The sequence below is a fragment of the Sturnus vulgaris genome, unplaced genomic scaffold (assembly GCF_052056855.1).
Source record: "Sturnus vulgaris isolate bStuVul1 unplaced genomic scaffold, bStuVul1.hap1 Scaffold_198, whole genome shotgun sequence".
Lineage (NCBI taxonomy): Eukaryota > Metazoa > Chordata > Aves > Passeriformes > Sturnidae > Sturnus > Sturnus vulgaris.
The window spans coordinates 5567082-5594157 of NW_028276185.1; the positions used below are offsets into that span (position 1 = coordinate 5567082).

Consider the following 27076-nt stretch of genomic DNA (forward strand, 5'->3'; position numbering starts at 1 on the left):
GATCCGCCGGCAGGAAAAAACAACACGGGGCCGCAAGAGCCCACGGCGGGGAGGGGCTTTGGGGCAGCTGTCCCACGCTAAGAAGCCAAAAGGCAGCGGGAAGGGGGAGGGTGCCGGGCTGTGCCGGTTCCCCGGGAATACCCGCCGGCATAAAGCCGTAGGAGCGGGGCGCCGAGCCGAGGAGGAGAGGAACGGCGGAACCCACCCGGTGCTATGGGGGTCCCTGCATCGTAGGCAAATTGGTTTTACTTTCCAAGACGAACCTAAAGCCTTCTTTTTCTACTCCTTTCTTTTTATTTCCTGTCTTTTCCCTTCTTTTTCCTTGTAGCTGACTGGGAAGGCAAGATTTCTTGCGAGGACTTATAACTGTCTATCAGGAAGTTGGGCTTTTGTTGTGAGAACCGGTGATTTTTGGGAAGAATGGGACTAAGAGCAAGGAAGGAATCCCCAGGGGGGAAGAAGAAATGGAAATATATCAACAGATATACCCTTAAATAGCTCCCTGGGAAGAAAAATACCCGTTGAAAATATCACTACAACGCCAAAGAACTTAAGATGATACAGTATTGTAGAATAGAATAGACTAAAAGAGAAATTAAGTCCGACTATGTTTACTGGCCATGAGATGAGTCAAGTAAGGAATAGATGTGTCAGGTTTAGAACATCCATGTAAAAGCTAGGAGCAAGCCCGGTACTGATCTGGAAGAGGGGATTTCTCACTGAACAACCTTTCTAGCTCTCGCCTCTCAGTCCTGAATTTCAAGGGAAAGCTACTCTACTCCATTCCATACAAACAGAAAATCCTGGATTTGAAAAAACACTGGCTTAGAGTGTGCCTTGTTTTCCTCCTTCCCTTTTCCCAACTCCTGCCTTTTTTTCTCTCTCTCTGTGAATGCAAATTTTTGCTGTACACTTTCCCTCAGATAATTTAACTGCTTACCATATCAAGTGTAACACTTGTTCTTCACCCAAATTTAACATGAGCAGGTGCTACTTCTCTTTCAGGTTAAGATCAGAGCTTGAATGCAATGATCTCAAAGTGAATAAATTACCTTTCCCTCTTTCAGTCGGAAATGAGCTACTGCCACCTGCACTTGCCCTTCCCTTCCTCTCCTGAACCACCGAACAGCCCCACTGGGATGGCAGGAGCTGGGCCTGGGAACTGCTGCCTTTGGAGTTGCATCTCCTCCTCCCGTGGCCGCTGCTCAGAGCCCAGAAGTGCTCTGAGAACTTGAAGTTCTGGCAGCTGGGTTAGAGCCTACATGGGAGGAGGAGAAGGTTCACCAGAGCCCTTCTCCTGCCATGCCAGCTCCAGGGCAAGGAGTGCAATGGAAGCCAGCCAATGTCCAAAGCCCATCTGCTCTGCCAGTTCCTGTGGGAATGAGCTGCTGCAGAGGGGAAGATTTGGGTGGGAATGTGGTTCTCTAAGAAGGCCATAACTTAATGCTTGCATGGGGGTTTTGGCTTCTGGAGCAGTGGGGTAGGGCTGTTGTTGGTTCCTACCCCTCCATCCCAGGATGATGTAAGGGGTGAGGGATGCCATGTGTGCTGTGCACTGGCAGTGATCCTCAAGAAATCCTTCTAATCCTCTCCTTCGAGCTAGTCAAGCTCCTGGAAATGACAGGACAGAAAAAAAAATAAATAAAAAGGTGCTCAGTTTTGTGCCCTCCTGCCCTTGTGGGGTGAGGGGCAGGAGGCAGAGGTCCAGCTTGGTCTCTCTTTGACCTTTCCTTTGAGACAACACTGTCTGCTCCCACCACAAAGGTACAGAGGGTGCTCTTTGCCCCCACCAGTGGGAAGTGGCTCTGCTGACCCCACTAAGAGTGCTGGAAGATGAGTCTGTGAACGAAACAGTTAAATATTGCCTAGAGGGGGGTAGCAGGCAGTAGATGTGCCACCATTCTCTTTCCAGGAGCCCACGGGGAGTACTCGACGGTGAGAGAGAGAAACAGGGACACTGAATGGTGATCAAAATCCAATTTTTACTGAGCACTACATGTGCTTATATACCATTTACAGGAAGGCTGGTAATATTTTACTGCAATCACATAGACAAACCTTACATAGACAAACTCTCACATAGACAAACTTTACATTTGGACTTAGTAAAATCTTATTTCCCATAACGCAGACTTGATCCAGTCCTCTTGCACTCAGATCTCTGTTTGCTCTTGCCAGGCATCCTCGTTGTCAGGCTGCATTTGCTGATTAAATCTGCAGTACTATCAGGCTCATTTGCATTACCCATATCCACACCTCCCCCGTTTCTTTTAACTAAAAATACACTCTTAAGCGATTTGTCGATTAAATTCTTAACACACTGTAAAATACAAGGAATAACTACTACAACGCATAATATGATGCCTAATACATACAAACCTATTTGAACTAAATTCCTGACCCAGCCAGTGAGTCCCCAGTGCCCTAAGAGCCAGTTCAGCCAGTCGTACCCATTATCTACCCGAAGTTTATTCACACCTTCTTTCAGTGCTTGAATGCTGGCATAGACGGGCTGGGAGTGGTCAGAAAGGTTAAGGCAACACATCCCATCGAATTCCTCAGCCACAGGCGGCGGCGGAGCTCGGAGGCGGCCCCAGCGCAGGTGGGAGCCGCGCTCGGTTGTGCGGGGGCTCGGGGCTCGCTGCGGGCCGAGGGGGCGGCAGGGGGCTCTGGCGGGTTGGTTGTGCCGGTGCCGGCCCGTGTTGGCGCTGGGCTGAGGGCGCTGCGGGAGCGGCTGCCCGCGGTCTCCTTCCCGCTGGGGCCTCGGCAGGAGCCGGTGCCGGAGCAGCGCTGGCTCGTCCCGGTTGCTGTGGGTGGCACAGAGGTGTCTGCCCTGTGCCCGGGGCTGTGCGGGAAAATTCCCGTGGCCAGAGGTTTGTGTGCCCGAAGGAGACAGAGGAGTCCTGTAAAAGTGACTTTATTGATGAACAAAGAGAGAGGCCATGCGGCATTTGCCATGCGGTCTCTAAAACGCCGCCTCCTTTTTATCCTCATTTTCCCGTCTGCATCTCCCTCTCCCATTCCCCACTGGCTGAGGTACTTGGAAGGTTCAGACTTCCCGATCCACCTACTGCATGTCCCCCTTAATATGCACCCCTCCTACATTATTAATCTTACTGCTTTCAATCCTTCCTTTTCTTGTTTTCTCAAGAATTGCCTTTACAAACTTTTAATTTCCATTGACTCAATCTCTTTTCCTGCATCCTCTTTGGCGCAAGGTGTCGTGCATGGTAAAAAGCTGAGAGTTGCTGCAGCACGTCAGAGGAGGAGCAGCATTCGTTTAAGCCATGGTCTGCCAGGGAACCACGAAAATTTGTCCCATTCCCATCCTTTCTCCGGAATACGAGATGTTTTCATATTTCCTTTGTTATCTGTTTCACCACTTTTCGGTTATCATCTATTTGCAAACAGCAATTTGAATGATTTAATTTTCCACAAACTCCTCCTTCTTCTGTAAGTAGATAATCTGATTCCATCCCATGGTGAAATGTCTCGTTCCTCATTTCAGTGGCTCGGTCAGCAGGAAGGTCAGGAGCTGGAGCTGTCTGGTTGGTTATTATTTCAAGGATACTTTTTAACCTAATTATGCCACTCAAATTATGGATGGGTTTTCTGTGTCCTGATATGAATTCCTTAAGGTTTCCCAGGGGCTGGTCCGTGGTGTTGTAGCATTTGTTCTGGTGGCCGTTCACCTTTTTCCCTTTTTTGGGTGCTCCCTCCATCCAGGGCTGCATCAATTGACCACTTTTATCTTATTAAATCATCAAATACTTGGATTCCCAACTGATTTCTCTGGACTAGCAAAAACACCTCAGTGCTCTGGGGAGAGGGATGATTCCCCCCACACACTGTTTTTCATTAAGCTTCCACAACATTCTGCGTTTGCTGTTTCCCTTTGCAGCTTAACCAGTTTCTGTTGCAGTCAGATATCCTCACTATGGGCTCTGCCTTTAGTTGTGCAAATTCCATCTGTGCAAGCAGGCAGAGCTTGGGGTGAGGGGCAGATGGAATCAGCCCAATTCCTCCCACAGGTAAGAAGGCCCTTGGGCATTGTCTGCACTTTTCCTGAGCAATGTTAATTTGCATTTCTAAAGCTCCTCTCCTGGCTGCCTGGAAGGGATGTCTTTGTTCCAGAGCAGCTATTAGGGGATTCACACGTGCAAGCTCACAATCTGCTTTATTTTTCTTTTTTTTTTTTTAACGATTTTGTATTAACTATTTATGTGTTAAAGCCTTACGATTAATACTCTTCTACGTTTGCAAAATGCGACTTAAAGGTAAGCAGGAAAAACCCATTCCGAAATTCTGCCATCATTAAGAGTCAGCCACAAATATATAGAAAAATATTCCAGTTCAAGCAAGTCTTTTCTACATCTTCTCCTAGGAATAAAAATTCCTTGTCTCACCCCTGGTCCAAACCTAACTGATAAAATAAAAGTTGGATTAATATGAAAAAAAATTCTAATGGTGTAATCTTGTCACTGAAACTGCAGGAAAAACAAAAACTCTTCAATAATGTCTTTAGTGTTAGAGTCAAGGCATTACTTGATTCTGGTCAGGATGAGCAACAGAAATAATTTCATCCACACATAGCCCTGGTGTGCAGAGAAAATCATTCGATTACACGTGAGTTTTACCAGATTTTTCCTAAACGTTTTAGAGTCTGAACCCATTATAATCCATTGGTTTAGTGTTCATTGCTTCCAGGTTGTGTAGTTCTTAGTATTTGGTTTCGTATTGCAGGCGGATTTCTCCTCTTCTGATGTTAATTAGATCCGCATTCCTGGATTTCCTTCTCAGCCTTTTCCAGACCAGGTGTCTCCATCTGGGCCAGGGGCAGTGTCTGGGGTGGGTGTTCCTTGATGTTTGCTGATGTTTCCTTGATGTTTTGTTGGATGTCGTTCTCTTTGTGGGAATCTTTTGGGCTCTTCCCAGTCTGTTGAGATGTTAAACTCATCTCTGTTGAGTGGTCTAACATTGCTTAGAAAAAACCTTTTAAAATTTCTTTCCTGAGAGAAAGGCAAACCGAGCCTGACTAGTAAAATGAAAGGTAAAAAAAATTAAATTTGGTATACTTTCCAGCAAGGGAATCGCAGGCAGCCCAGTGTGTGAGTGTAATTGAGAGGCAGAGTCCTGGGTGGATGCTGTGAACAGCAAAGTGCCAAGGCAGGCTCTGTGCCAGCCCAGCTTCCTGTGGCAGAGATTTCACAAGAGACAGGATTCTGGCCACAGACTGCTTGAAATATACATCCCTTATCTCCACCCTGCACTAGGTGGAGAATTCCCAGGGTAAGGAATTGCAAAGATCAATTCCAAGGGAGATAATTGAATATCGGCCCTGGGACTGGCTTTTATTCTTGCCGAAGTCAATGGCAAAAGCTGCTACCATGGCATCTTGGTTTCTATCACCAGTTTTCAAAGGTGTTTCTTTATTTCCCTTTTGTTCTTTCTACCTGACCTGAGCTCTGGGAGTACCAGGACTTGTGGAGGTCCCATTGTATTCCTAAAGCAGCCATAACCCCCTGAAGGATCTTTGCTGTAAAATGAGTTCTCAGTCTCAGTCTGTTGCTTCCACAATCTGTTCTCTTGGAATTATTTCTTTAAGAAATACCTTCATAAGCGATCTGGTTATTGCTGAAGAAGTCAGAATTGCTTTTGCCACCCTGTTAGCTGCCATGCTGTCACCAGCAGGTATTTGAGCCTTCCTGCTCAGGGCATTTCAGTGCCAGGCTCTTCCAAGCACACCCAGCTCCGCCGGTTGAGCTGACCATGCAGGCGGTAACCTGAGCTTGGTCTAATTCCCTTTCCTTCATCAGAGCATGTCTTGGAACTCTTTTCCCTTCTCCTGCCTTTGAAGAGCTATCCATAAACACATTTTGTCCCTCAGGCCAGGGAATTTCTCCTAATTCTCTCCCAGCCTGGCTCTGGAGCTCTGTCACTTGAATGCAGTCATGGGTTTGTTCCCAGCCCCCTGTGCAGGCTGTTCAATCAGGAGCCTGGGTTAAACCCTTGCCCTGTCCTCAATTCTAAATCCTCCTGTGCCACTGAACAAGTTTCATTCTGTAATCACCGAGCACTGCTCATCCATGTAGAGGCTCCTTTGGTTATCAAAGCTTTCACTTGGTGCCAGACTTGAACAACAGGAGATCTGCTGCCATCAGTTTTTGGGCCTCAGGTCGCATTAAAGCTGTGGCTGCACAATTCTGCAGACAATGAGGCCACTCTGGCCACTGGGTTAAACATTTTAGCACAAGAGTTCCTTTGGAATGGCCCTGTTTAACATCCACATCCAATTCAAATTTCTTTTCTAATTCTGGAGGAGCCATGGCTGTGGCACCAATCATTTTGGTTGTATTTCATTTTCTGAAATTTTGTGGTTTCTCATGTCCATACCACAACATTGAGGCTATTTGGGGTTAAATAGTCATACAGTCTTCTAGCTAGAACAGAAAATCTTCAATCCAGGATTGAGGATCCAATTGCAGGTCCTGCAATTATCTATTCATTCTCAGAATTCTCCCAGCCCCGTTTTAGTGCCGGGTAATGTTAGTTCTGAGATTCCGTAGTCTTTCTCTGGGCCAATACACCACAAACCTTCAGACAAAATATTTAACCTTTTTCTCCACCATTTGTGCTTTTTTTTTTTCAAATATTCAAAGGTGCTTTTTAGCCTGAACATTCAGCCATTTCACAGAGGCTTCTTCTGCCACTTCTTGTCCTCCTGATTGCAGCAAGTCATCCACATCCTGCATTAACCCAATCCCTGGGGGTGGGGTAAATTCTTGTGATATTTTCTGCAAGGTTTGCCCCAATAAGGCTGGTGCTTCCCTGCATCCCTGCAGAAGGACCGTCCATGTCTTTTCCATTTTCCCTTCTACCTCTTGGTCCCACTCAAAGGCAAAATCCAGTTTACCATTCTGTGTAAGTGGGCATCCCCAGAAAGCATCTTTGCCATCAAGGACTGAATGGTGTCAGTGTGAGGAGGGCACCTGGTTGAAGATGGTGTAAGGATGTGAGAGCCCCTGGGTGCTGGGGCCCCCTTGGGCCCTGGGGTTCATCCCTCAGGGGCTGTAGAAACTCTGCCATGGCCTTTGCCTTCCCCTTGGCCTTTTCCTCATCCCTTCTTGCATTCCCCTGCTGTGCCTTTGTGACCAAGTGCTCCAGGGGCTTCTTCTGCCCCTCCTGCAGCCCCCTCAGTGCCTGGGGGTGCTCATCCTCTGACAGCTGCTGAGCTTTCTGCTAAATCATTCCTTTCTGCACTGACCCAAGGAAAATGCTTAAAAGCTGATCTCGATGCTTGCACGTCCAATGCCCATTTCCCAGCTGTTCCTTTGTGCTGCTGCTCCTTGTGCTGTGGCTGCCGTGGCCAGCCCGTATCCCAGAGCCGGTGCCTGTCCTGCCGCAGTGTCCAAACGCGGCCCCCCCGGCGGGCAGGGCCGGCAGCTCCACGGGGCCGGGCAGCGGCCGGGGCGTCCCGCAGCCTCCTGGGGGCCGGGGGCCACTGCCGGGCCTGCAATTGCCGGGGGGTGCTGGGCTCAGGCAGCGCCCGGCGCTGAGCCCCGGCTGCCCCACAGCCCCGGCCCGGCCCCGCAGCTCCCCACAGGCCCCCAGCCCGTGCTCCCGGTGCCGCCCCTCTGCGCCCGCTCCTGCCGCTGCCCAGCACAGAGAAACCCCCTGCAATCCTGACCTCCTTGTGTGCCTGTCCTGGCAACCGGGGATGGAAAGGATCTGCAGCAGCTGGCAACTTCTGAGGATAAGAGCCTGCTGAAAAACATCCCCATCCTCAGTATATTTCTCTTCCTCCTCTTTTCCATCATTCTTTGTCTTCCCACATAGATTCCTGCTGCTGCTGCTTCTTGCCTGAACCATATTCCCTGCACTTCTCATCACACCAACAGCATCCATCCCCTGTTGTCTAAATCCCTTCTCGAATTCCCTTATTGCTCCCCTGTGTCTCCCTGTCCTTGATGACCTCTGGGAGAATGGGCAAACTTCCTCAACATGCTTCCAAGGGCCCCTTCAGAGATATTTTGGGATCATCATCCCTTTTGCCGGGATCCCTTCCTGGCTTTCCCTTTCTATCTTCAATGGGTGCCCTGCCATGTTTAGTCCCCGAAGATCCCACTGTAGTCACTGCTGAGATTTTCAGTGCTCTCTGGCTGCCGACTGTTCCCAGCCCCCCTGATCTGTCACTCGTCTGTCTCCTGGCCCCAGCGCCCCCCTGGAGGGGAATTTGGGGAGGTGGGAGGGGGGGAGCGCCAAGGCCGGGCCCCCCCGCGCTGTGGTGGCGGCAGCGGCTGCAGTGGGGAGCGAGTGCGGGCGGGAGCGGCCGAGAGCCCAGCGCTGCCCCAGCCCGAGCTGCCCCAGCTCCATCGCTGCCCCTGCGCTGGGATGCTGTGGGTTTGGGGGGAAGAGGGAGCCGGCAGTGGGTGCTGGGCCTGGGGGCAGCAGGAGAAGGGAAGGAGAAGCAGGGTTGAAGAACCAAATGGTCAAAAGATATACGTGGGAGGAGAAGGTGGGATTCTGCGGGAGGAAGAGGAATAGTAGGAGGAACAGGGATGTGAGAAAGAGTAGGGACACAGGAGGAGGAGGAGCAGAATCAGTAAACACCACAAGGTTCCAGGCCTTCCTTTATATGCAGCCTCCCCCAGCCCCCGGCACGTTGTCTCCCCACATGCAGCAGGTGACTGGGGAGGGGATCCACGATTTTCACAGGGGTGAATCTTGGTGTTGCTGATCTGTATTTGGCTAAAAATTACTGTTTTGTTTTTTTACAGGGACTGAATCTTTATCTTTGGAGGGGATGTTTGCTGAATCTTGATGTTTGGGGGATTATTTAACTGGGTTTTGGTGTTTAAAGGAGTTTTGGGTTGAAGCTGGATGTTCTGGAGGTTCTTACACATACAAGATGCCCAATACCTTTCAGAGATGAACTTGGGTAAGGAGGAACCCCCAACCTAAAGCACTCTCCTCTTTTTTTTACCTCTCAAACCACGATTTTTCATTCCAAAGGCGTGGGCGCATGGAGGAGGAGAACAAGTCCCAGAGATCCCTCATGAGGAGGGGCTGCAAACCCAGCCCAGGGAGCTGCGAGGAGGAAAGACCCTCCCTGAACCGGGAAGGCGGCCAGAGATCCAGGCAGAGCTCAGAGCTGGTGGAGAAGCCTCCTGGAGGGGAGAAGCCCCACAAGTGCTTGGAATGTGGGAAGGGTTTCAGCTACAGCTCCAAACTGATCCGGCACCAGGTGATCCACACTGGGGAAAAGCCCTACGAGTGTGGGGAATGCGGGAAGGGATTCAGAGATAGCTCCAAACTGATCCAACACCAGACAATCCACACTGGGGAAAAGCCCTATGAGTGTGGAATATGTGGGAAGAGTTTCAGCGACAGCTCTGGCCTGATCCGGCATCGGGTGATCCACACTGGGGAACGGCCCTATGAGTGTGGGGAATGTGGGAAGAGCTTTCGGTGGAGCTCCTCCCTGAAGGGCCACCAGCGCATCCACACTGGGGAGAGGCCCTACGAGTGTCCTGAGTGTGGGAAGAGGTTTCAGACCAGATCCAGTCTCCTCCTGCATGAGAAGATACACGCAGAAGAAAGGCCATTCCGCTGCCCCGACTGCGGGAAGGGCTTCAAGCAGAATGGCAACCTCACTGTCCACCGGCGCATCCACACTGGGGAGAGGCCCTACGAGTGTCCTGAGTGTGGGAAGAGCTTCTCACAGAGCTGTACCTTGACCCGACACCAACGGAGTCACCACTAAGGGAAGCCCTTTGAGTGTCCCGAATGTGGGAAGAGCTTCGTGCTCTGCTCCAGCTCCATCCCCCATGGGAGGATCGGTGTTGGATGATCCCCAGTGACCCCCGTTGGGCAGAGCCCTGGTGATCCGTGGTCCTGGTGATCTCCGTGGGGTGGGGGGAAGGCGTTGAAGAAATTTCTCTCCCTTCTCCTTGTCCCGCTGTGATTTGGTTGGTAATAAATTCCCTCGCTGTTCCCAGGCTGGGTCTGTTGTTCCCGTGCCAGTGCTCGGGGCGGGATCTCTCCGGTTCCTTCTCTCAACTCCCGGGTCTCTCCTCAGCCAATCAGAGAATGCGATGAAGAAGATTCAGCCAATGAGAGAGAGCAGCTGTGATGACTCACCGGTTGCCGGGCAGACCCGCAGCACCCAGTGTTCCCCACCTGGACCCCACCCTCGCCCGCAGTCACGATCCCCCCGCGGGGTCCCCCCAAGTCCCTCCCCAGTCCCGCCCCACAATAAACGAAACTGGGTCTAACTGGGAAGCTTTATTGGGGAGGGGGGATATGCACCCCGGGACCCCCCCCCCCCCCACCTTCTTGCACAGGTAGAAGCCGAGCCCCAGCTCCAGGAAGACGAAACCCAACACGGGGCCCCCGATCCCCATCAGCACCTTGCTGCGGGCGGTGTCTGGCGGCATCTCTGGGGGTCCACAGGCGTCAAGACCTCCCAACATCTCTCGCAGACACCCCAAGCTACTCCAATCACTCTCCCAGTCACCTCTAGCCCACCCAGGACTCCTCGAATCCTCCTCCCAACCACTTTCCGGCCTCCCCACGACCCACCAACGCTCCTCCTGTCCCTCTCAGGATCCCATAACCCCCTCTCAGTTGCCCCCCACCAGCCCAGGACCCCCAAACCTTCTCCCAGTCCCTACCCAGTCTCACCAGGACTCACCAGGACTCCTCCCAGTCTCTTCCCATCACAGCCAACCTTATTCCAACCCTTGCTTTCCAGATCCAGATCTTTCTCTATCCCCTCCAGGTTCACTCAAACCCCACCCTGTTCCCCCCAGCTGATCCCAGTGTGTCCCTACTCTGTCCCAGTGCCCCCCAGTGTGTCCATCTCACTGTGGCCCTCGAGCTCCCACCCCGGCCCTGGCTGCCTGCTCTGCTCCATGGATTTCTACCCTGCTGAGATCCAGGTGAGGTGGTTCCAGGGCCAGCAGGAGCTCTCAGGGCATGTGGTGGCCACCAGGACCAGGTCCCCAACAGGAGAGGGCTGGTGTGGCACTGAGAGGGACTGGGAATGAAATTGGAGAGAGTGGGGGAACACTGGGAGAGAGTGGATTGGATTGGGGCAATGGGAGAGAGAGTGGAGGTTTGGGATTGGAATGAAAAGGACTTGGAAAGGACTGGGAGGAACTGGGGGGTCATTGGGGGAGAAGGGAGAGATTTGGAAGGGCACTGGGAGGGCATTGGGAGAGAGGATGGACGTTTGGGAGTGGAGTTAGAAGGACTGGGAGTGGACTGGGAATGGAATGGCTGTGGACTGAGAGGAATTGGAAGGGACTCTGGTGGCACTGGGAGGGACTGTGAGGACACTGGGAGAGACTGGGATGGACTGGGAGAGCCACTGGAGTCACTTGGGATGAGGGGGCAGGAAGCCCCGGGGATGGGCACAAGAAGGGCTGACGTGTCTCGGGTGATTCCCAGGGAGGTTTTGAGGGGCTCCAGGGTCATTCCCAGGGCAGGGCCCGAGGGGACACGCTCTGCCCCACGCTCACCTCTGCGCTCCACGAGGAACGGGCTGGACAACTCGTAGTTGTGCCGGCAGTGCCTGTCCACCGCAGCCCGTCTGGACTCCATCCATTGCGGGTCGCTGTTCCAGTGCCTGGCAGCCTTGTCCCCAAAGGAGGTGTCCCCACGTGCAGCCCCACATCGCTGCCCAAGTGCAGGAACTGCTCCCGCTTGGAGATGTTCCTCTCCACGAACCTCAGCCGGTCGGTGCCGTGAATGCAGTGACACTCGGACTAAACCATCTCCTGGAACAGCGCTGTGTGTGCAGGACACAGGTCCGGGGGTGTCCCCCCAGCAGCCCCCCAGCAGCCCACAGTAGCCAAGAGCTCCGGGTCCCCGCCACACGCCCCATGGCCAGCGCCGGGCAGGGTCTGACACCTCCCCCCTGTTGGAACCCTGGAAACTGAGGGGTTTGGGCTTTCTCTGCTGACAGGCATTGACCTCCAGGAAAACACTGCTTTTGACCTGAGGCTGTGAAGAAGCTTTCCAGAATTGTGATAGAACTGGAATCACTGGTGTGTAGTTTGAATAGAAGTGTGTAATGTCCCATGGTGGAAAATTTAGAATTTGTGGTTTTAGACTATATTAATACATATAAAACAAGATGGAGGTTTTAGGGTGGAGTTTTCTTTCTTTTTCACCTTCTTCACGGGTCTTGGTGGTACTTTTGTAATTGGATAGAATATTCCACAGTGCAGGTTACAGGTGATTGGTTGTTGGGTTAAAAGTAAAAAGAATTTAGCTGTGTGTTCTTAATTGGACAGATTGGCCCTTAAAAGGCCTTGTAGAGAGAGAGAGAGATACGTGTCCATTTTTAGCCTGTTAGCTAGAAGTGCTGTAGAACTCACTGTAATATAGATAAGAATTAATAAATATCTGAGTCCGAACACGAAATTCCGTCTCTCGCGCATTTAATCCTGACTCTGGAACAACAAAAAAGAAGATAAAACGCGATACCCCCCTCCCCAAATTCTCCTGGCGGGGGGCGCTGGGGGCGGGGCGCGGGTGGAGTCCAGGTGAGGAGCTCTGGGCGCTCTGGGACTGCCTGAGGAGTCATCAGCGCCGCGCGCTCTGATTGGCTCAATTATTTTGGTGCCTTCTCTGATTGGCTGAGGAGAGAACCGGGAGTTGAGAGGAGGACCGGGAGAGATCCTGCCCCAGGCTAGCGGTGGAAGAACATCCAATTAACAAGGCATGCAGATCATTTCCCAGCGGTGCCCACACTCCTGTAGGAACTAAATGCACCGAGGATCTCACGAGGGTCACCAACTCTCTGGCGGCCAAATCCAGCCCTGCGCTCCCTGCGGGTGCGGGCACTCTGGGAAGGGCTCAGCTGCGGGTCAGATGGCCGGAGAGTGGCTTGGTGGTCACCTCGTGTGTGAGGCAGTGATGGGCTGGGGAGATGCGTGGACACTGCACATAATCACTTCCAAGCAAAAATCATTCCAGGAAGGAGTAACAGCTTCTGACAGAGACCAAGTGTTGCCACCAGGTGCTCCTGCCAACAGCCGCCTGCAGAAAGGAGCACACACACCAATGCACGTGGGCTTTGGCTGTCCTCTGACAGAGAAGTCCCCAGGGGACACAGGTCTCTGTGGCAGGAGCAGGAACGAGCATTGGCAGGCCTTGGGGGCGGCAGGTCTCCTTTGGCAGGGACTCTGCCACACCTGCTGATTTCACTGCTCCCAGGGCTCAGAGCAGCATTCGTGCCCTGGGCCATACGTCCCGTGTCTGTGTCACACTCCTGTGTGTGTGATGGCCACCCAGCACCGGGTCTTGTCCCAGAGAGGCCCTGGCAGCTGCTGTGGAAGGCCCCGATGCCCTTCCTGCTGCAGCTGCATCGGCAACCGTGGGGGCTCCTTCTGCTGCCCTGAGCCGGCAGAGCAGAGGAGCATCTGCTTGTTGTTTGAGCCATTCCTAAAATTCCTGTTGGGCTGTCCTCGAACCATGGGGGAACGTCTTCCTTGCAAGCTGGGCCACTTTGGGGGGGGGGGGGGGGTGTCCCCAGGGCACGTGGAGGTGTGTCCTAGGGCTCTTTGTGACACAGTGCACCGTGGTCACCGTGCAATAGGAAAGGGACAGAGCGTACAAGGGTGACCCTTTGTGACACGTCGTGACATAGGTGCTGGCGGTGACACGGCCACACCACAGTGCTCGGTGCACTCGTCGGGACAGGACGGAGAGAGCGGTGCTGTGAGGAGCCCCCACACAGCCAGCTTGTTCCCTACTGACCCGGAGCTTTTCCAAAGCGTTTCCTCTGCAGGTGGCCTCGAGGACAGACTGCAGGACACGGTGTCCTGTAGCCTTCCCAAGGCTTCTCTGTTGCAGCTGCCTACAAGGCACAACTGCAGCACTTGCTCATCTGGAGCTTTTCTGAGACATCTCTCCTGCAAGCAGTCCCAAGTCCAAACAGTGACATGGAGCAGACACCACCCAGAGTGCCCAAGCTGGCCTGGGTGAAGGAGGAGGAGGCTGCAGCTCCCTCAGCACAGCAGCCTGAAGAGCTGGAGCAGATCCAGCTGCTGCAGGAGGGTGAGTAGCAGAGCTGGGCCACAGGGCTGGTGCCTGCAGCCAGCTTAGCCCCATCCCATCCCATCCCATCCCATCCCATCCCATCCCATCCCATCCCATCCCATCCCATCCCATCCCATCCCATCCCATCCCATCCAACATGCCCATGGATAGGACAGAAGAGGGGCTGGGGCTGAACGCCCAGGCAGCCACACCCCATCCCTGGAGCATCCCAGGGCTGTCCCTGCCTGGGAATGCAGGGCTGGCCTGTGTTCTCCGGCCTCTCCCACAGCCCCTCAGCCCTGGCTGCGCTCGCTCTTTGCCAGGTGCCGCCATGGACCCGACACAAGAGCAGGACCCTGCCCGTGGCCGCTTCCGCAGAACAGCGCAGGTACTGCAGCCATCCCCACCTGGGCTGGGCCTGCTGTCACTGCTCAGCCCAGCACCCTGCTTGGAGCACTCCATGGATTCTCCCTCTCTTCCTTCCCTTCTCCTGCAGATGATCTATGAATTCATCATGTGCATTTGGCGGGAAGAGCCCACCGGTGTGGGCACTGGGCTCTTGGCAAACTTTCACCTCTTCACTGCTGAGACCGGGGCTGCCATGCTGGATTTGCTTGTGGAGAAGGGTGTCTCCAATCCAAAGCAAGTAAGCAGCCTGTGGCCAGGGCTTGATCACCCCAGGAATTGTGTGGCGCCTCAAGCCAGCTCTGCTGGGTTCCTTCAGTCTTTGAGGCCCAGACCAATAGGGTGGGAAGGGCAGCACTTCTCAGGGGAAGCTGGGGAACCTGCTGCTCGGGCAGGTGTCCAAGTCTCCCCGGGCCTTCTGCAGGTGCCAGCCATGGTGAGGTACATCCACAAGTGGCTCACGGCCAATGAGTCTGCTGGGCACAGGCTGGACAAGGCCCTTCTGGAGCTGACCAGGGAATACCCCTGTGATGTGCTGATGACTCTCTTGCGCTGGGCCCCATCGGGTGACAGGTATGGCAGCCCCACCTGCCTTGAGGGTTTAGGGTTCCCCGGCCCGTTACCCTGTAGAGCCTGTCCCTGGTGACTGCCAGACAGGGGGACAGTTCCAGGAGCCTCTGGCTCCTCCGTTTGCCAGTGCTGCCATGTCAGCCCCTGAGCGTGCTGCCACGCTCCCTCCCTGCCCCTCAAGATGCCTGCACCCCCGTGGGCTGGCTGGGTGCTGCCAGCGAGGGCCGGTGGGCAGAGGCAGGGCTGACGGCCAGCGCGGGCCCCTGCAGCAGCCCAGGCCACAGTGCTGTGGCCCAGACCCCCCTGACACAGAGCTCTGACCCCACAGAGCTGCTACGGCCATGTGGGGAGTGATCATGTCCTCCACTGGGACTGCGGAGCCGGCGCTGCAGATACTCCTCAATGTGCTGAACGCCTGGCCAGTGGACAGTGTGTACACCTCCGATGGCGACAGCACAGGAGTCTTTGCCCTGGCTGTGAGTTCCTGCAACTGACCTTGGCTTGCCCCTAGGCCACCTCTCCAGCAGCTAGCTCTCTGTCCTCCCCCGAGCTGCATCTCTCTGCCTCAGGCACTGCGTTGAAACCTGCCTTAGGGGCAAGGTTCAGGGGCACCAGGCTGGGTGACCCCGAGGTGTCTCCCCCGGCCTCTCCCTGGCATGCTCGGGCCCTGCCACACGGATGTCTTGGCACTGAGTGTTGTCTCTGGGTGGTTCATTTTTTGCAGGCAACCGTGACACTGTGGAGGGTCTTCAACCTGACCTGGTGCCCACCTATAGTGTTGGAGTATTTTCCCCGTCTCTTTCTGTGTCTGCTCTTCCAAGTTTACATCAGCGCACTGGATACGCCAGAGGAGGTTGATACCTTCTGGAAGGGGTGCCAGGAGCAACTGGGCCTTGCCACCAACCCCCAAAGGTGCTCCATCCCAGTCCTCCCAGTCTCCCCATCCCTTCCAAGGCAGGAGCCAGGGCTGCCAGCATCACCTGGGCTTTGCTCTGCACACAGGTTTGCGGTGCAGACCCTGAAGGTCCTGCTCTGCCGAGTGCACTGTGAGCGTGTTGTGGTAGCCATGGAAGGCAAAGCTGGCTGGGACACGCTGCTCTGTACTGACACCCACCACTATGCAGTGGGACTCCTGGCCAGGTGAGACCCCCTTCTCCCTGCTGCCCCAGGCACTTGTGCCCAGGGTGCCCCACACAGTTCCCATGGGCATGGGTGAGAGGGCTTTGTCACAAAGAGACGGACGAGCAGACTGGAAAAGGCTGGCACAGGAGGGTGCCCGGGAACAGCCGCCTCCCAAAGCGCCCATGGGGTGCTTGGGAAAAGACCAGAGCTCTGTGAGTCAGTCCTGGGAGAGCTTTGCCCTCTCGGCTCAGGGGCAATGATGCCTTTTCCCCCCCACCAGGGAGATGCGCTGTGTCTCCATGATCTGGTGTTGCAGCTTCATCTCCTGCCTCTTGGAGCTCCTCAGCCAAGACATTTCAGACTGGCAGCTGCCTGCCATGGCGTTCCTTGTGGAGGTGAGCCCCATGGGCAGCACAGCTGAGCTGCCTCCCACCTCTCTGCCCTCTCACAGCCGCAGCTGCCTGGGACGGTGCCCGTGCCCTGTGCTGCTGCCTTGGCTCAGCCCTGTGCAGTTCTGAGCTCCTGCCAGCTGGGCACCCCGGTCACTGCTTTGTGCCTTTCAGGTCCTGGACCTCCTGGACATCAAAGAATGGGGTGACAGCCTCCTGGAGATCATGGCAAGGCGCCTGCAGAGCACGTCCAGGGAGATGCGTCGCCTGGTGCTCAGAGGCCTCGTGCAGCTCAGCAAGGACCCCTCGATGGTGAGAAGACAGCAGCGGCTGAAGCTGTGCGGGCAGCGTGGGGCTGGGGAAAGCAGCCCCTTGGGCTTGGCTGGGCTTTGGGAGCTGTGGCAGCTGCTCCCAGCTCTCCTGCGTTGCTGTTCAGCTGCCCGAGTGCTTCAGGACAGGCCTTCGGCCCCTGGGCTCCACGGCAGCAGCAGCAGTGTGGGCTTGCCCTGCCTTGTCTTCCATGCAGAGCATTAGAATGTACAGCCTGACAGAAAGCCTTGTGGACCTGTTGCGGGATGCAGATGAAGACATCGTTGAGATGACCGTCGCGGTGCTCAGCTTTCTGCTCTCGCACAGACACCTCGCAATACCCAGCCCCATCGCCCTGCGGCTGGCTGGCGCGCTCTGGCCACTGCTGGACAACGTAAGGCTCTGTGCCCCCAGCCACGGCCACTGGGTGCTGCCCCCAAGTGTGGGGCCCCATGGATTTTTGGGCCTGTGCACAGAGGGGTCTGGAGCAGCTGATGAGGAGGGCTTTTGCTTCCTTTCCAACAGGACAACCGCCATGTGCAGCTGCTCTCCATTCGCCTCTTCCAAGAGGTGATGAGGTTGGTAGCGGCCAAGGGTAAAAAGCCCCTCAAGATGCTTGTGAGCAAGAGCCTGCTGCCACTCTTCTTCAACTGCCACCATGAGAACATGCGTGTGGCAGAGGTGAGGACTCCTGGGCGCTGCTGTCCTCCTGGCAGGGGGCTCAGCTGTCTCCCTGCACCCGGGCACCTCATGGGCTCCAGCCTCCTCCTGGCCTTGGCACAGGGAGGCAGCTCCTGTGCCCTGGGCTGCGGTGCCATCTCTGGGTCTCTGCTGCTCTGCAGGCCTCTTGTGAAACGCTGCTTTCTGCGCTACGCTTCCTGAAGAGGAGGGATCTTGAGCACCTGCTGATGGCGGATCAGATGTGGAGGTTTGGCGAGTGCTTGGTAAGAACGCTGCTCCCTTCCCTGGGCTGCCCACGCGGGCTCTTCTCCAGGCTCCTCTGGCGCCAGGGCCGGAGCTGATGGAGCCCCGAGCTCCATCAAGCCCGCGCCTTGCCGGGCCCTCTGCCCCGCTCAGGGCTGTGCGGGCAGGGCAGGCCGGGGCCAAGGGACAGAGCCCGCGCCAACCCTTCCCTCCGTGCCCTGCCGCTCTCTCCAGCTGGCACAGGACAGGAGCCGAGCGGCCGAGCTGCTGCGCCAGGCGCTGCCGTACCTGCGGAGCCCACAGGAGCCCCTGCGAGAGGCGGCCCTCAGGTTTCTTGGTGAGCCACAAGCCCGGCTCCCTCCCCGCCCCGCCGCAGCTCGGCCCCAGCCCCGCCTGCTGCCCCGGCAGCGCCATCCGGGCCGGGGCTCTGGAGCCCCGCCTGCCCTCGGCGCCGCTGCCGCCCTCTCGCAGCCGTGTCCTTGGGCGTCAGGATGCGGCGAGGGCCGGGCCTGAGCCCTGCAGGGGAAGGCGCTGCTGTGGCCGCAGGGCTGGCAGCGCCGCTGCGGGGCAGCTGTGCGGCTGGGGCCGTGACAGGCTCTGTGTTGGCAGGGATGGCCGGGCGGTTCCTGAGAGAGCAGCAGCGAGAGTTGCAGCTCATGTGCAGGGGTGAGTGAGGCCAGCGGGCTGTCAGCGGGGGCTGGCGCTGGCAGCTGCGTTCCCTGCCCCGGCTGGGAGGGCTCTGCTCCCTGCGCGCACGAGGGGCGGCGTGGGCAGAGCACAGAGACCTTCCAGGGGCCTGCGGGAGGGACATTCGTGGCCAGCGCCTTCCAGCTGATCCTCGCTGTCTCCTGCTTCCTCCAGGCTATGGCAAGAGCTGCCGTGTGGGATGGATGGGGCAGGAGGGTCTCCCCAGGTCCCTGCAGATGCAGGCTCTGACTGTGGCTCTGTTCCTCTCTCTTCCAGCCCTTCAGGACATGACAGATGACACCAGCCCTGCCATTTCATGCCTGGCTCTTCAGACTCTGTACATCACCAGAGTTGTACAGAGCATTCCCTCCTCCCGACTCCAGCAGATGCGAGATGGATTCCGCCGCCTCTGGAAGTCACGGCCTTCCCTGTGTCGCAGGGGCTGGTTGTCCTGTGTGAGCACTGTGGAGAACTGATCTGGTAGGCTGCGTCTGCTGGGGCCACCTGAGCCTGCAGGGAACACCTCTGCTCTGCAAGCACTTTGTTTCACCCCACTGTAGGATTAGTAAATTGCTGTTGTCATACACAGAGGTCCAGGAGCTTTCTTTTGGTGCCCAGAGTCTTCAGGCCAATGGGGAAGAGGGCAAAAAGGGTGCTTGTGCTCACCAAGTTGGCCAAGCGTGCGGTGTGGAAGGGAAAGTGGCCAAAAGGCCCTTGGCCTTTGGTGGTTCTGTGGAAGCCTTAAGGCTTCTGACAGAGCGGGCGGGCAGAGGCCGGAGCTGCGGCGGGGATCCCTGAGAGACCGGTCCCTGGAGATGGCCAGCACCCCTCTGCCAGCCTGGAAGCGCCATCTGTGTCCTGCCCGTGTGTTGCTGGCTGGATTGCTGAGGGCTCTGAGGTGCCTCTTGATGCGGCTCCTCTGGAGCTCCTTCAGCAGCCAGGCAGGCCTGGGGGAGGCGTGGAGGGCACGGGACAGTGGGAGGCCATGAAGGGCTGCGGTGCTGCCAAGGCCTGCCCGGAGAAGGCAGTGGGAAGGCGTGAGGGGGATGCGTGTGGCGCTGGGTGGCGGGAGGCTGTGATGGGCCAGGAGGACTTGTGTGGATGGGTTGGTGGGAAGCCCTGAGGAACTGGGTGGCAGAGGCCACAAGCAGCCCCCAGACAGCCACCTTCTTCCTGCCAGCCGGCTGCTCTGGCGCTTCCCCGACGCGTCTCTGGTGCCCGTGGCAGAAGCCCTCGAGGCCTGGCCTCAGCAGGACGGTGGGGACAGCCCCGAGGTGCCCAAGCTGCTTTGGCCAGGGACAAGGAGGGACAAGGAGGGACGAGGAGGCCCTGCTGGAGCACGGCCACTGGCTGCTGCAGGCGAGGAGTAGTGGGAAGTGGCAGTGCTGGCGATCAGCCCGGGTCCCCAGAGCTGTCCAGGCCACTGTGCTGTGTGGCCAAGACTCCCCTGACACTGAGCTCGGGACCCACAGAGCTGCTGCCACCATGGCAAGAACGATGTCTCCTGGAGCTGGCCTGTGGAGCTGCTGCTCTCAACGTGGCTCTGGACATCAGAGAAAAATCACCAGAGTGTGCACAGGAACAGCAGCACCCAGAAGGCTTGTACCTCCTCAGGAAGACATGCACACCAGACAGGATGCCAAAAGAGGGGATGCTGTGTGCACAATTTTTCGTGGCTTGGCAAAGGGTGTAAGGCAAAGTGGTCACCATGGATTTCTCTTGACTTGCCAGAATCACAGCAACGCTTGGCAGCTTCAGCTGCAGCCTGTCCCCCTGACTGACCTCAGCGGCTCTGCTCGAGGGCACACTCGCCTTCCAGAGTCGGCTGTCCCAATGCAGCAGCGTTGGTGCCATCGTTAGAGACTCTGATGGGACACGAGCCCTTAGCTGCAGCTGCTGACACTCTCCTCCATTGTTATAGTTTTGACTTGCCAATTTAAATATACTCATTTTTCTGTTGTGAGACCGAACTAGGAGCAAAAGAGCAAGGCAGGACTAAAACTTAAAAAAGGTATAAAAGACTTTATTAACTACACAAAGAAAGAGAAAGAAAAGCAAATTCAAAATAAGATCTCTAGAGCACTCCTTCCTTCCCTCTCCCAACCTTCATAACAACAAAACAAACATACAAAAAACTACTTCAGCCAGTTCCCAAGTTAAATAGTCCTTTTCAGTTCACTTTGGAGAGAGAAGTTTCCTCTTGTCAGGCCATAGGGACTTCACCACAAGAAGGGAAAAAAACAGTCCCCTCGTGGCTTCACTTTCACGATTTGCATCTGCCCGGGAAAAAACTTGCAAAGTCGTGAAGTTCCTCCCATCTTCACAGCTTTCCCAAAGCTGTGCTTATGGGCCATACTCATGGGGTATTTACTTTTAAGAATTAACTGTTCCAAACCAAACATTTTCTTCATCTCTCTTTCTCTCTGTTCATGCTCCATCTCCAGAAAAAGAGATCTCCTTTTCTCCTCGGGGCGAAGGATTCTCAACACAGATGCATTTTGATTAACAATCTATCAAATGGAACATCTCCAACCCCCCATGTCTTTCTCCATGGTTTATAGGAATATTCAGTACATCAGTTCATCCCTACAATCTTACAAAAGGATTTTCAGCCATCTTCACAGCATCTCCTCATTCTCCTTTCATCTAAAGAAACTTAGCTCTTGCTTCACTGACTTTGGAGCATCTCCTTTTTCCCCTCTCATATTCAAAGTAAAGCCGGAGGTCTGCAAAATCTTACCTGAGCACTGAAGAGTTAAAGTTTCCCACAGAAGTCACGGCGCTGGGTGTGGGGGCGGCTGAGATGTTAATCAGCTTTTCTGGAGCTTGCTGCAGCCCCGCACTGCCCATGGCCACCCCTGCTTCCAGACAGGGCCCGGCTGCCTCCCCCAGGCCGTGCGGGGGCTGGGCGGGCTCGGCCCCTCCAAAGCTGCTCCGGGCCAGCAGCAGGAGCCGGGCCCCCCCAGAGCCGCGGGCTCGTAGGGGAGGAAGCCGGGCTAAGGTCTCATCAATGAGCCTTTCCTCCCCCCGGCCATCGGGTTCCCTGGTTTGCAAACGGGGCCCAGCGGCCTCCCGAGCTCCCCCCACATGGGAGGGGGCCCGGGCTGGGCCGTTGTTACCTGCTCAGCCACCGGAAATAAATGAGAGTTTTTTCATGGGTTACCGCCTTCAAAATGTGTGTTCACCGAGCGAACTAACTTTCTCCAGTTGGTTGTTCAGGCTGTCAATAACCAAACCAAGCCTCTAATTGGTCCCATCAACTCCCAGAGGGAGTTCTCACAGAGAGAATTTCTCTCTTGAGTTTCTTCTCCCCAGGTGTAACTAGCACAGAAGTCGATATTAGGGAAGATCCTGCTGCTTTCCACCAGTTTTAGAGGTCATAAACGCTTTGGGGGATTCCCCGGTTAGTTTATGGGCAGATGTGACCCCTTTTTTGGGAGAATCCTGATGCTTTCCGCCAATTTTGGGGGTTCTAAACGCCTTGTGGTGGACTCATTTCCGTGGGTTCTGGTGCCGCCCGCCCACGCTTCCAACTGGTCCGGACTGGTGCTCCCAGTGCCGCGTGGGGCGGGGCCGCGGGGACCCCCCCAGGGCACAGCGTGGCTGCTTTGGGGCTGGCGGCACCGCCCGGCGCTGGCCATGGGGCGTGTCGGAGGAGCTGGGGCCCTACTGGTGCTACTGGTGCTGCTGGGAGCTCACCTGTCTGGGGCCAGCGGGACTCGGGTGAACGTGTGTGCTCCCCCCGGGGACCCCCAGCCCGGTGTCACTCTGCCCCTAAATGGCTGCTTCTAGTATTCCCAATAAAGCTTCCCAGTTTGCCTGATCCTGTTTATTGGGAGCCAGTGGGAAGGACTTGGAGGGACCCCGCAGGGGGAGCCATGATTGAGGGGGGGGGGGGGGTCACAGAACTGGCCCCAGCATGGATCAGGAATGGGGACCCCCAGGAATGGTCGTGTCACCCCCTTCTCACCCTGCTCTAGGGGGCCTTGGGAAGACCCTGAACCCCAGCATGGCACCGCCCCAACCCCAAAGGTGCCAGGACCCCGATAAACAAACAGGGGAATTTGGGGAGGGGGTGCATGGGGGGTGCCCAGGCTGGCCCAAGAGCCCAGCGCTGCCCCAGCCCGACCTGCCCTGGCTTCATCCCAGCTCCTACCACAGGATGTGATGGTGTTGGGAAAACAGGGGGGTGAACGGTGGGTGCTGGGCCCAGGGTGAGCAGGAAAAGGGATGGAGACAGAGGAGGGCTGAGGAAGGACTGGGAGAAGGACTGGAGAGGAGGCAGGACTAGAAAGGAGGAGGAGTGGGACCTCTCTAAATGCAATTTGGCAGTCCCAGGGCCTTGACCAATTCTTTAGGGGTACCAGCCACCTCTTTTCCCATGCTCTTCCAGTCCTTTTCCACTGTCCCCCAGTCAACCACCCCTGACCTCATGCTTCTTTTTGAAAGAGGTTTCCAGGTCCCTCCTGCTCACTCTCGGGGTCCTATCCCTCTTTTCCTCAATACGGGCAGCTCCTCAAAGATTCTTTCTAGTGAAATCCCAGTTTTGGGATTTTCGGTGCTCAGTTTTGCGACAGCTCTGTCTGGCTTTCCCCTCCCTGTTGTGGCCTCTCACCTGCCCCTGACACCCTGGGGGGGCTGGGATTTCCCTGCTGGGGACAAGGACGTTCATTCCCTTCCAGGAGCCCAATGCCCGGCTGGGGCTCCAGGGCAGGGGGTCCTTGAGCAGCTGCCCCAGAACCTCCGCCAGGGTCTCCCAGCGCAGCCGGAGCCGCTCGGCCTGGGGTCCCCAAAGGCCTCAGCGAGCCCCAAGTCCCTGCCAGGAACCCTCAACTCCCTCCAAGCCAGCATCCCCCACAGCCCCTGCAAGTTCCCCCCATGGCACCGGCCGTGGCCGTGTCCCCACATGTCACTGGCCACGTCCCACCATGTCCTCACCCATGGCTGTGTCCCCACCATGTTTCCATCCCTGTCACTGTCCCCCACATCTCCATCCATGCCTGTGTCCCCCCATGTCCCCACGAATGGCCACGTCCCCCACCATGTCCATGTGTCCCCATGTCACTCTCCATGTCTTTGTACTACCATGTCTTTGTCCCCCATGTCCCCACCCAAGTCTCAGTTCAGTGTCTTTATTTTTACCCCAGTGTTGGATGTTTTAAAGGGATGAAGAGAAATGAAAAGCAAATCAAGCCCAAAATAAAAGGACTTCTGTGTCCATGCTGGCTGAGAATCCAGCAAGGAAGGAGGGAGGGAAGAATATTTTTGGAGGTGTTTCCACCCCACTGTCTCCAAAATCTTAGTCTTTGCCCCAGTTCATCACCATTTTGCTGTGGAAGACACCCTCGGACAATCAAAAAATCAAAAATCAAAATCAAAATCCTGGAATCTCAGGGGATGGAAAAAAACACCAAGACCATTCAGTATTCCTTGAAGCCACCAGAAGACAGGACAGAAAACAGAAGATTTTCTGGGGTTGAACATCAACAAATTCACTCTCCCCAAGGAATTCCCAATGTTGGTTTCCATCCCGATGAACGTTCCTGTCCCTGCATTCATCCAGGGAGACAGGAAGATGCACAGCCCCCCCAGCCAGGTGTCTTCCCAACACGGATCACCAGGACCACGGATCACCAGGGCCCTGCCCAACCGGGGTCACCGGGGATCATCCAACACCGATCCTCCCATGGGGGATGGAGCTGGAGCAGAGCACGAAGCTCTTCCCACACTCGGGGCACTCACAGGGCTTCCCTTAGTGGTGACTCCGTTGGTGTCGGGTCAAGTCGGAGCTCCTGGAGAAGCTCTTCCCACACTCAGGACACTCGTAGGGCCTCTCCCCAGTGTGGATGCGCCGGTGGACAGTGAGGGTGGAGTTCTGCTTGAATCCCTTCCCGCAGTCGGGGCAGCGGAAGGGCCTCTCCTCTGTGTCAATCCGCTCATGTCGGAGGAGATTGGAGCTGGTCTGAAACCTCTTCCCACACTTGGGACACTCGTAGGGCCTCTCCCCAGTGTGGATGTGTCGGTGTTTCTTCAGGTAGGACATCCATCCAAAGCTCTTCCCACATTCCAAGCAGGTGTAGGGCCGTTCCCCTGTGTGGATCACTTGGTATTGGATCAGTGTGGAGCTGTCTCTGAATCCCTTCCCACATTCACCACACTCATAGGGCCATTCCCCTGTGTGGATCCTCTGGTGCCGGATCAGGTAGGAGCTCCATCTGAAACCCTTCCCACATTCCAAGCACTTGTGGGGCTTCTCCCCTCCACGAGGCTTCTCCACCAGCTCTGAGCTCTGCCTGGATCTCCGGCCGCCTTCCCGGCTCAGGGAGGGTCTTTCCTCCTCGCAGCTCCCTGGGCTGGGTTTGCAGCCTCTTCTCGTGAGCCATCTCTGAGGCTTTTCCTCACAAAAATTATCGAAACATCAAGACACAGATCAAAAACTCCCCAAAAAGCAAGTTTCAGCCCAAATCTCCTCCAAAATATAAAGATTCAGCGCTTGCAAAAAACAAAAGCACCAACATTTATCCCAATAAAGCTCACAAACACCAAGATTCACCCCTGTGAAAATCATGCGTGGTCCTCTTCAGTCACCTGCTGCATGTGGGGGGAGCAACGCTCCTGGGGCTGGGGCAGAGGCTGCAGATACAGGGGAGGGGTGGAACATTGTGCTGCTTCTCATTTCTACCCCTCTTGCGGTGTCCCTACTCTTCCTCACACTCCTTTTCCTCCCATTAGGGAGCCTCCCCTGGGCTCTGTGAGGGGAAAGGCGGAGATGAGGAACAGTCCTAGAACGGGCCCGGGCCGGGATTAGCCTGAAAACACAAAGTTCTCCGCAGCTCCCGGCGCGCCTCTGCCGACCCCGCGTGCTCGCTGCCTCCGACGCAGCGGGAAGCCCTGAGAGCGCGAGCCGAGGCTGGGCCGTGTGCAGAGCCCGCCCCTCGCTGCGATTGGTTGATTCTGCCGTCACTTTTGGTTCTCCGCGCTGATTGGGCGGGGTGGAAAAGGCCGGCCCCCTGGGGCCGGGTGCAGCAAAGGCGCCATTGTCGGACAGTTGGTGCGGGCCCGGCAGCGGCGGCGGAGCTCGGAGGCGGCCCCAGCGCAGGTGGGAGCCGCGCTCGGTTGTGCGGGGGCTCGGGGCTCGCTGCGGGCCTTGGGGGCGGCAGGGGGCTCTGGCGGGTTGGTTGTGCCGGTGCCGGCCCGTGTTGGCGCTGGGCTGAGGGCGCTGCGGGAGCGGCTGCCCGCGGTCTCCTTCCCGCTGGGGCCTCGGCAGGAGCCGGTGCCGGAGCAGCGCTGGCTCGTCCCGGTTGCTGTGGGTGGCACAGAGGTGTCTGCCCTGTGCCCGGTTCTGTGCGGGAAAATTTCCGTGGCCAGAGGTTTGTGTGCCCGCAGGAGACAGAGGAGTCCTGTAAAAGTGACTTTATTGATGAACAAGGGGAGAGGCCATGCGGCATTTGCCATGCGGTCTCTCCAGTCGTTGTAGTACGCAGCTTCCTTTCTATCCTCATTTTCCCGGCTGCATTCCCCGTCTCCCTTTCGCCACCGACTGAGGTAGTTTGAAGGTTCAGACTTCCCAATCTGCCTACTGTATGTCCTCGTTAATGTGCACCTCTCCTTTTGTATAACATCCGATATTCCTGGCTTTGTTAAGTGTTTCTCCTTCTCGAAGGTCAGGCACTGTGCGGGATCTTGGCTGAGCAGCTGTCTCTGGAAATCAGTAACAGTTTCTGAAACCGATGGTTTCTCCCATTACTTCCTTTTATACAAATCTCTGGCCCTATCTCCAGGCATATTCATCTTACTCTGTTCAAACCCTCTTCTCATTTTCTCAGTAATTATCTTTACTAACTTTAATTACCATTGGCTTAGTCTAATTTCCTGGATCCTCTTTGGTTTGGGATTATTCTCAGTGACCTCACTGCCTGTCCTTTTGTAGCCGTTTCTGGATCAGGAGGCCTGGCTGCCACCTGCATCCCCTTGCTCACCTGCTGAATGAGCTGCATTCAGCAAAGTGTCGTGCATGGTAAAAAGATGAGAGTTGCTGCAGCACATCAGAGGAGGAACTGCATTCGTTTAACCCATGGAACCCCAAAAACTTGTCTCATTCCCTACTTTTCTACATTTCTACCAGAATATGAGCTACTTTCTACTTTCCTTTGTTGTCTGTTTCACCAGTTTTCCGTTATTATCTGTTTGCAAATAGCAGTTTGAATAATCTAATTTTCCGCAAATGTCGCCTTCATCTTTGGTGTGGTTTGGCTGTCATGAAGGTCAGGAGCTGGATCTGTCTGCTTCATTATTATTTCGAGGACATCTTGTCATCTAGTCCTGTAGTTCGAATGATAAATGGGTATTTTCCCCAGCAGTGTTAATCTGCGTTTCTAAAGCTCTTCTGACTGCCTTGAGCCAAAGGTTCTCTTCCAGAGCAGGAGTTGCATGACTCACATGTGGCCCCCCCACAATCTGCTTTTTACTTGATATCTTTAGTGTTAGAGAGTCAAGGCATTATTTGATTCTGGGCAGGATGTGCAACAGAAATCATTCCATCCACACATAAGTGCCCGGGTTGTGCAGAGAAAATCATTCCATGACACGTGAGTTTTACTAGATTTTTCCTGAACTTTATA

The 27076-nt window shown here is 55.5% G+C and overlaps 1 protein-coding gene and 1 pseudogene across 1 annotated transcript; one reads left to right on the forward strand and one right to left on the reverse strand.

The window, feature by feature from the left end:
• The window catches only part of LOC148217928 (class II histocompatibility antigen, B-L beta chain-like), a 53812-nt pseudogene extending 27341 nt beyond the window's left edge, over positions 1-26471 (reverse strand).
• LOC148217929 (uncharacterized) lies at positions 8783-9763 on the forward strand. The gene is made up of 2 exons (XM_088158314.1): positions 8783-9244; positions 9329-9763. Exons 1-2 carry the CDS (start codon positions 9023-9025, stop codon positions 9761-9763), a joined length of 657 nt encoding a protein of 218 aa, XP_088014440.1. The 5' UTR covers positions 8783-9022.
• Positions 26472-27076: the final 605 nt, after the last annotated feature.

Bases quoted from the DNA above. Each gene is read 5' to 3' on its own strand.
- LOC148217929 (XM_088158314.1), top strand. From the start codon at position 9,023: ATGGAGGAGGAGAACAAGTCCCAGAGATCCCTCATGAGGAGGGGCTGC. The intron at 9,245-9,328 runs GTGATCCACACT...ATCCAACACCAG, and splicing joins CCAAACTGATCCGGCACCAG to ACAATCCACACTGGGGAAAA.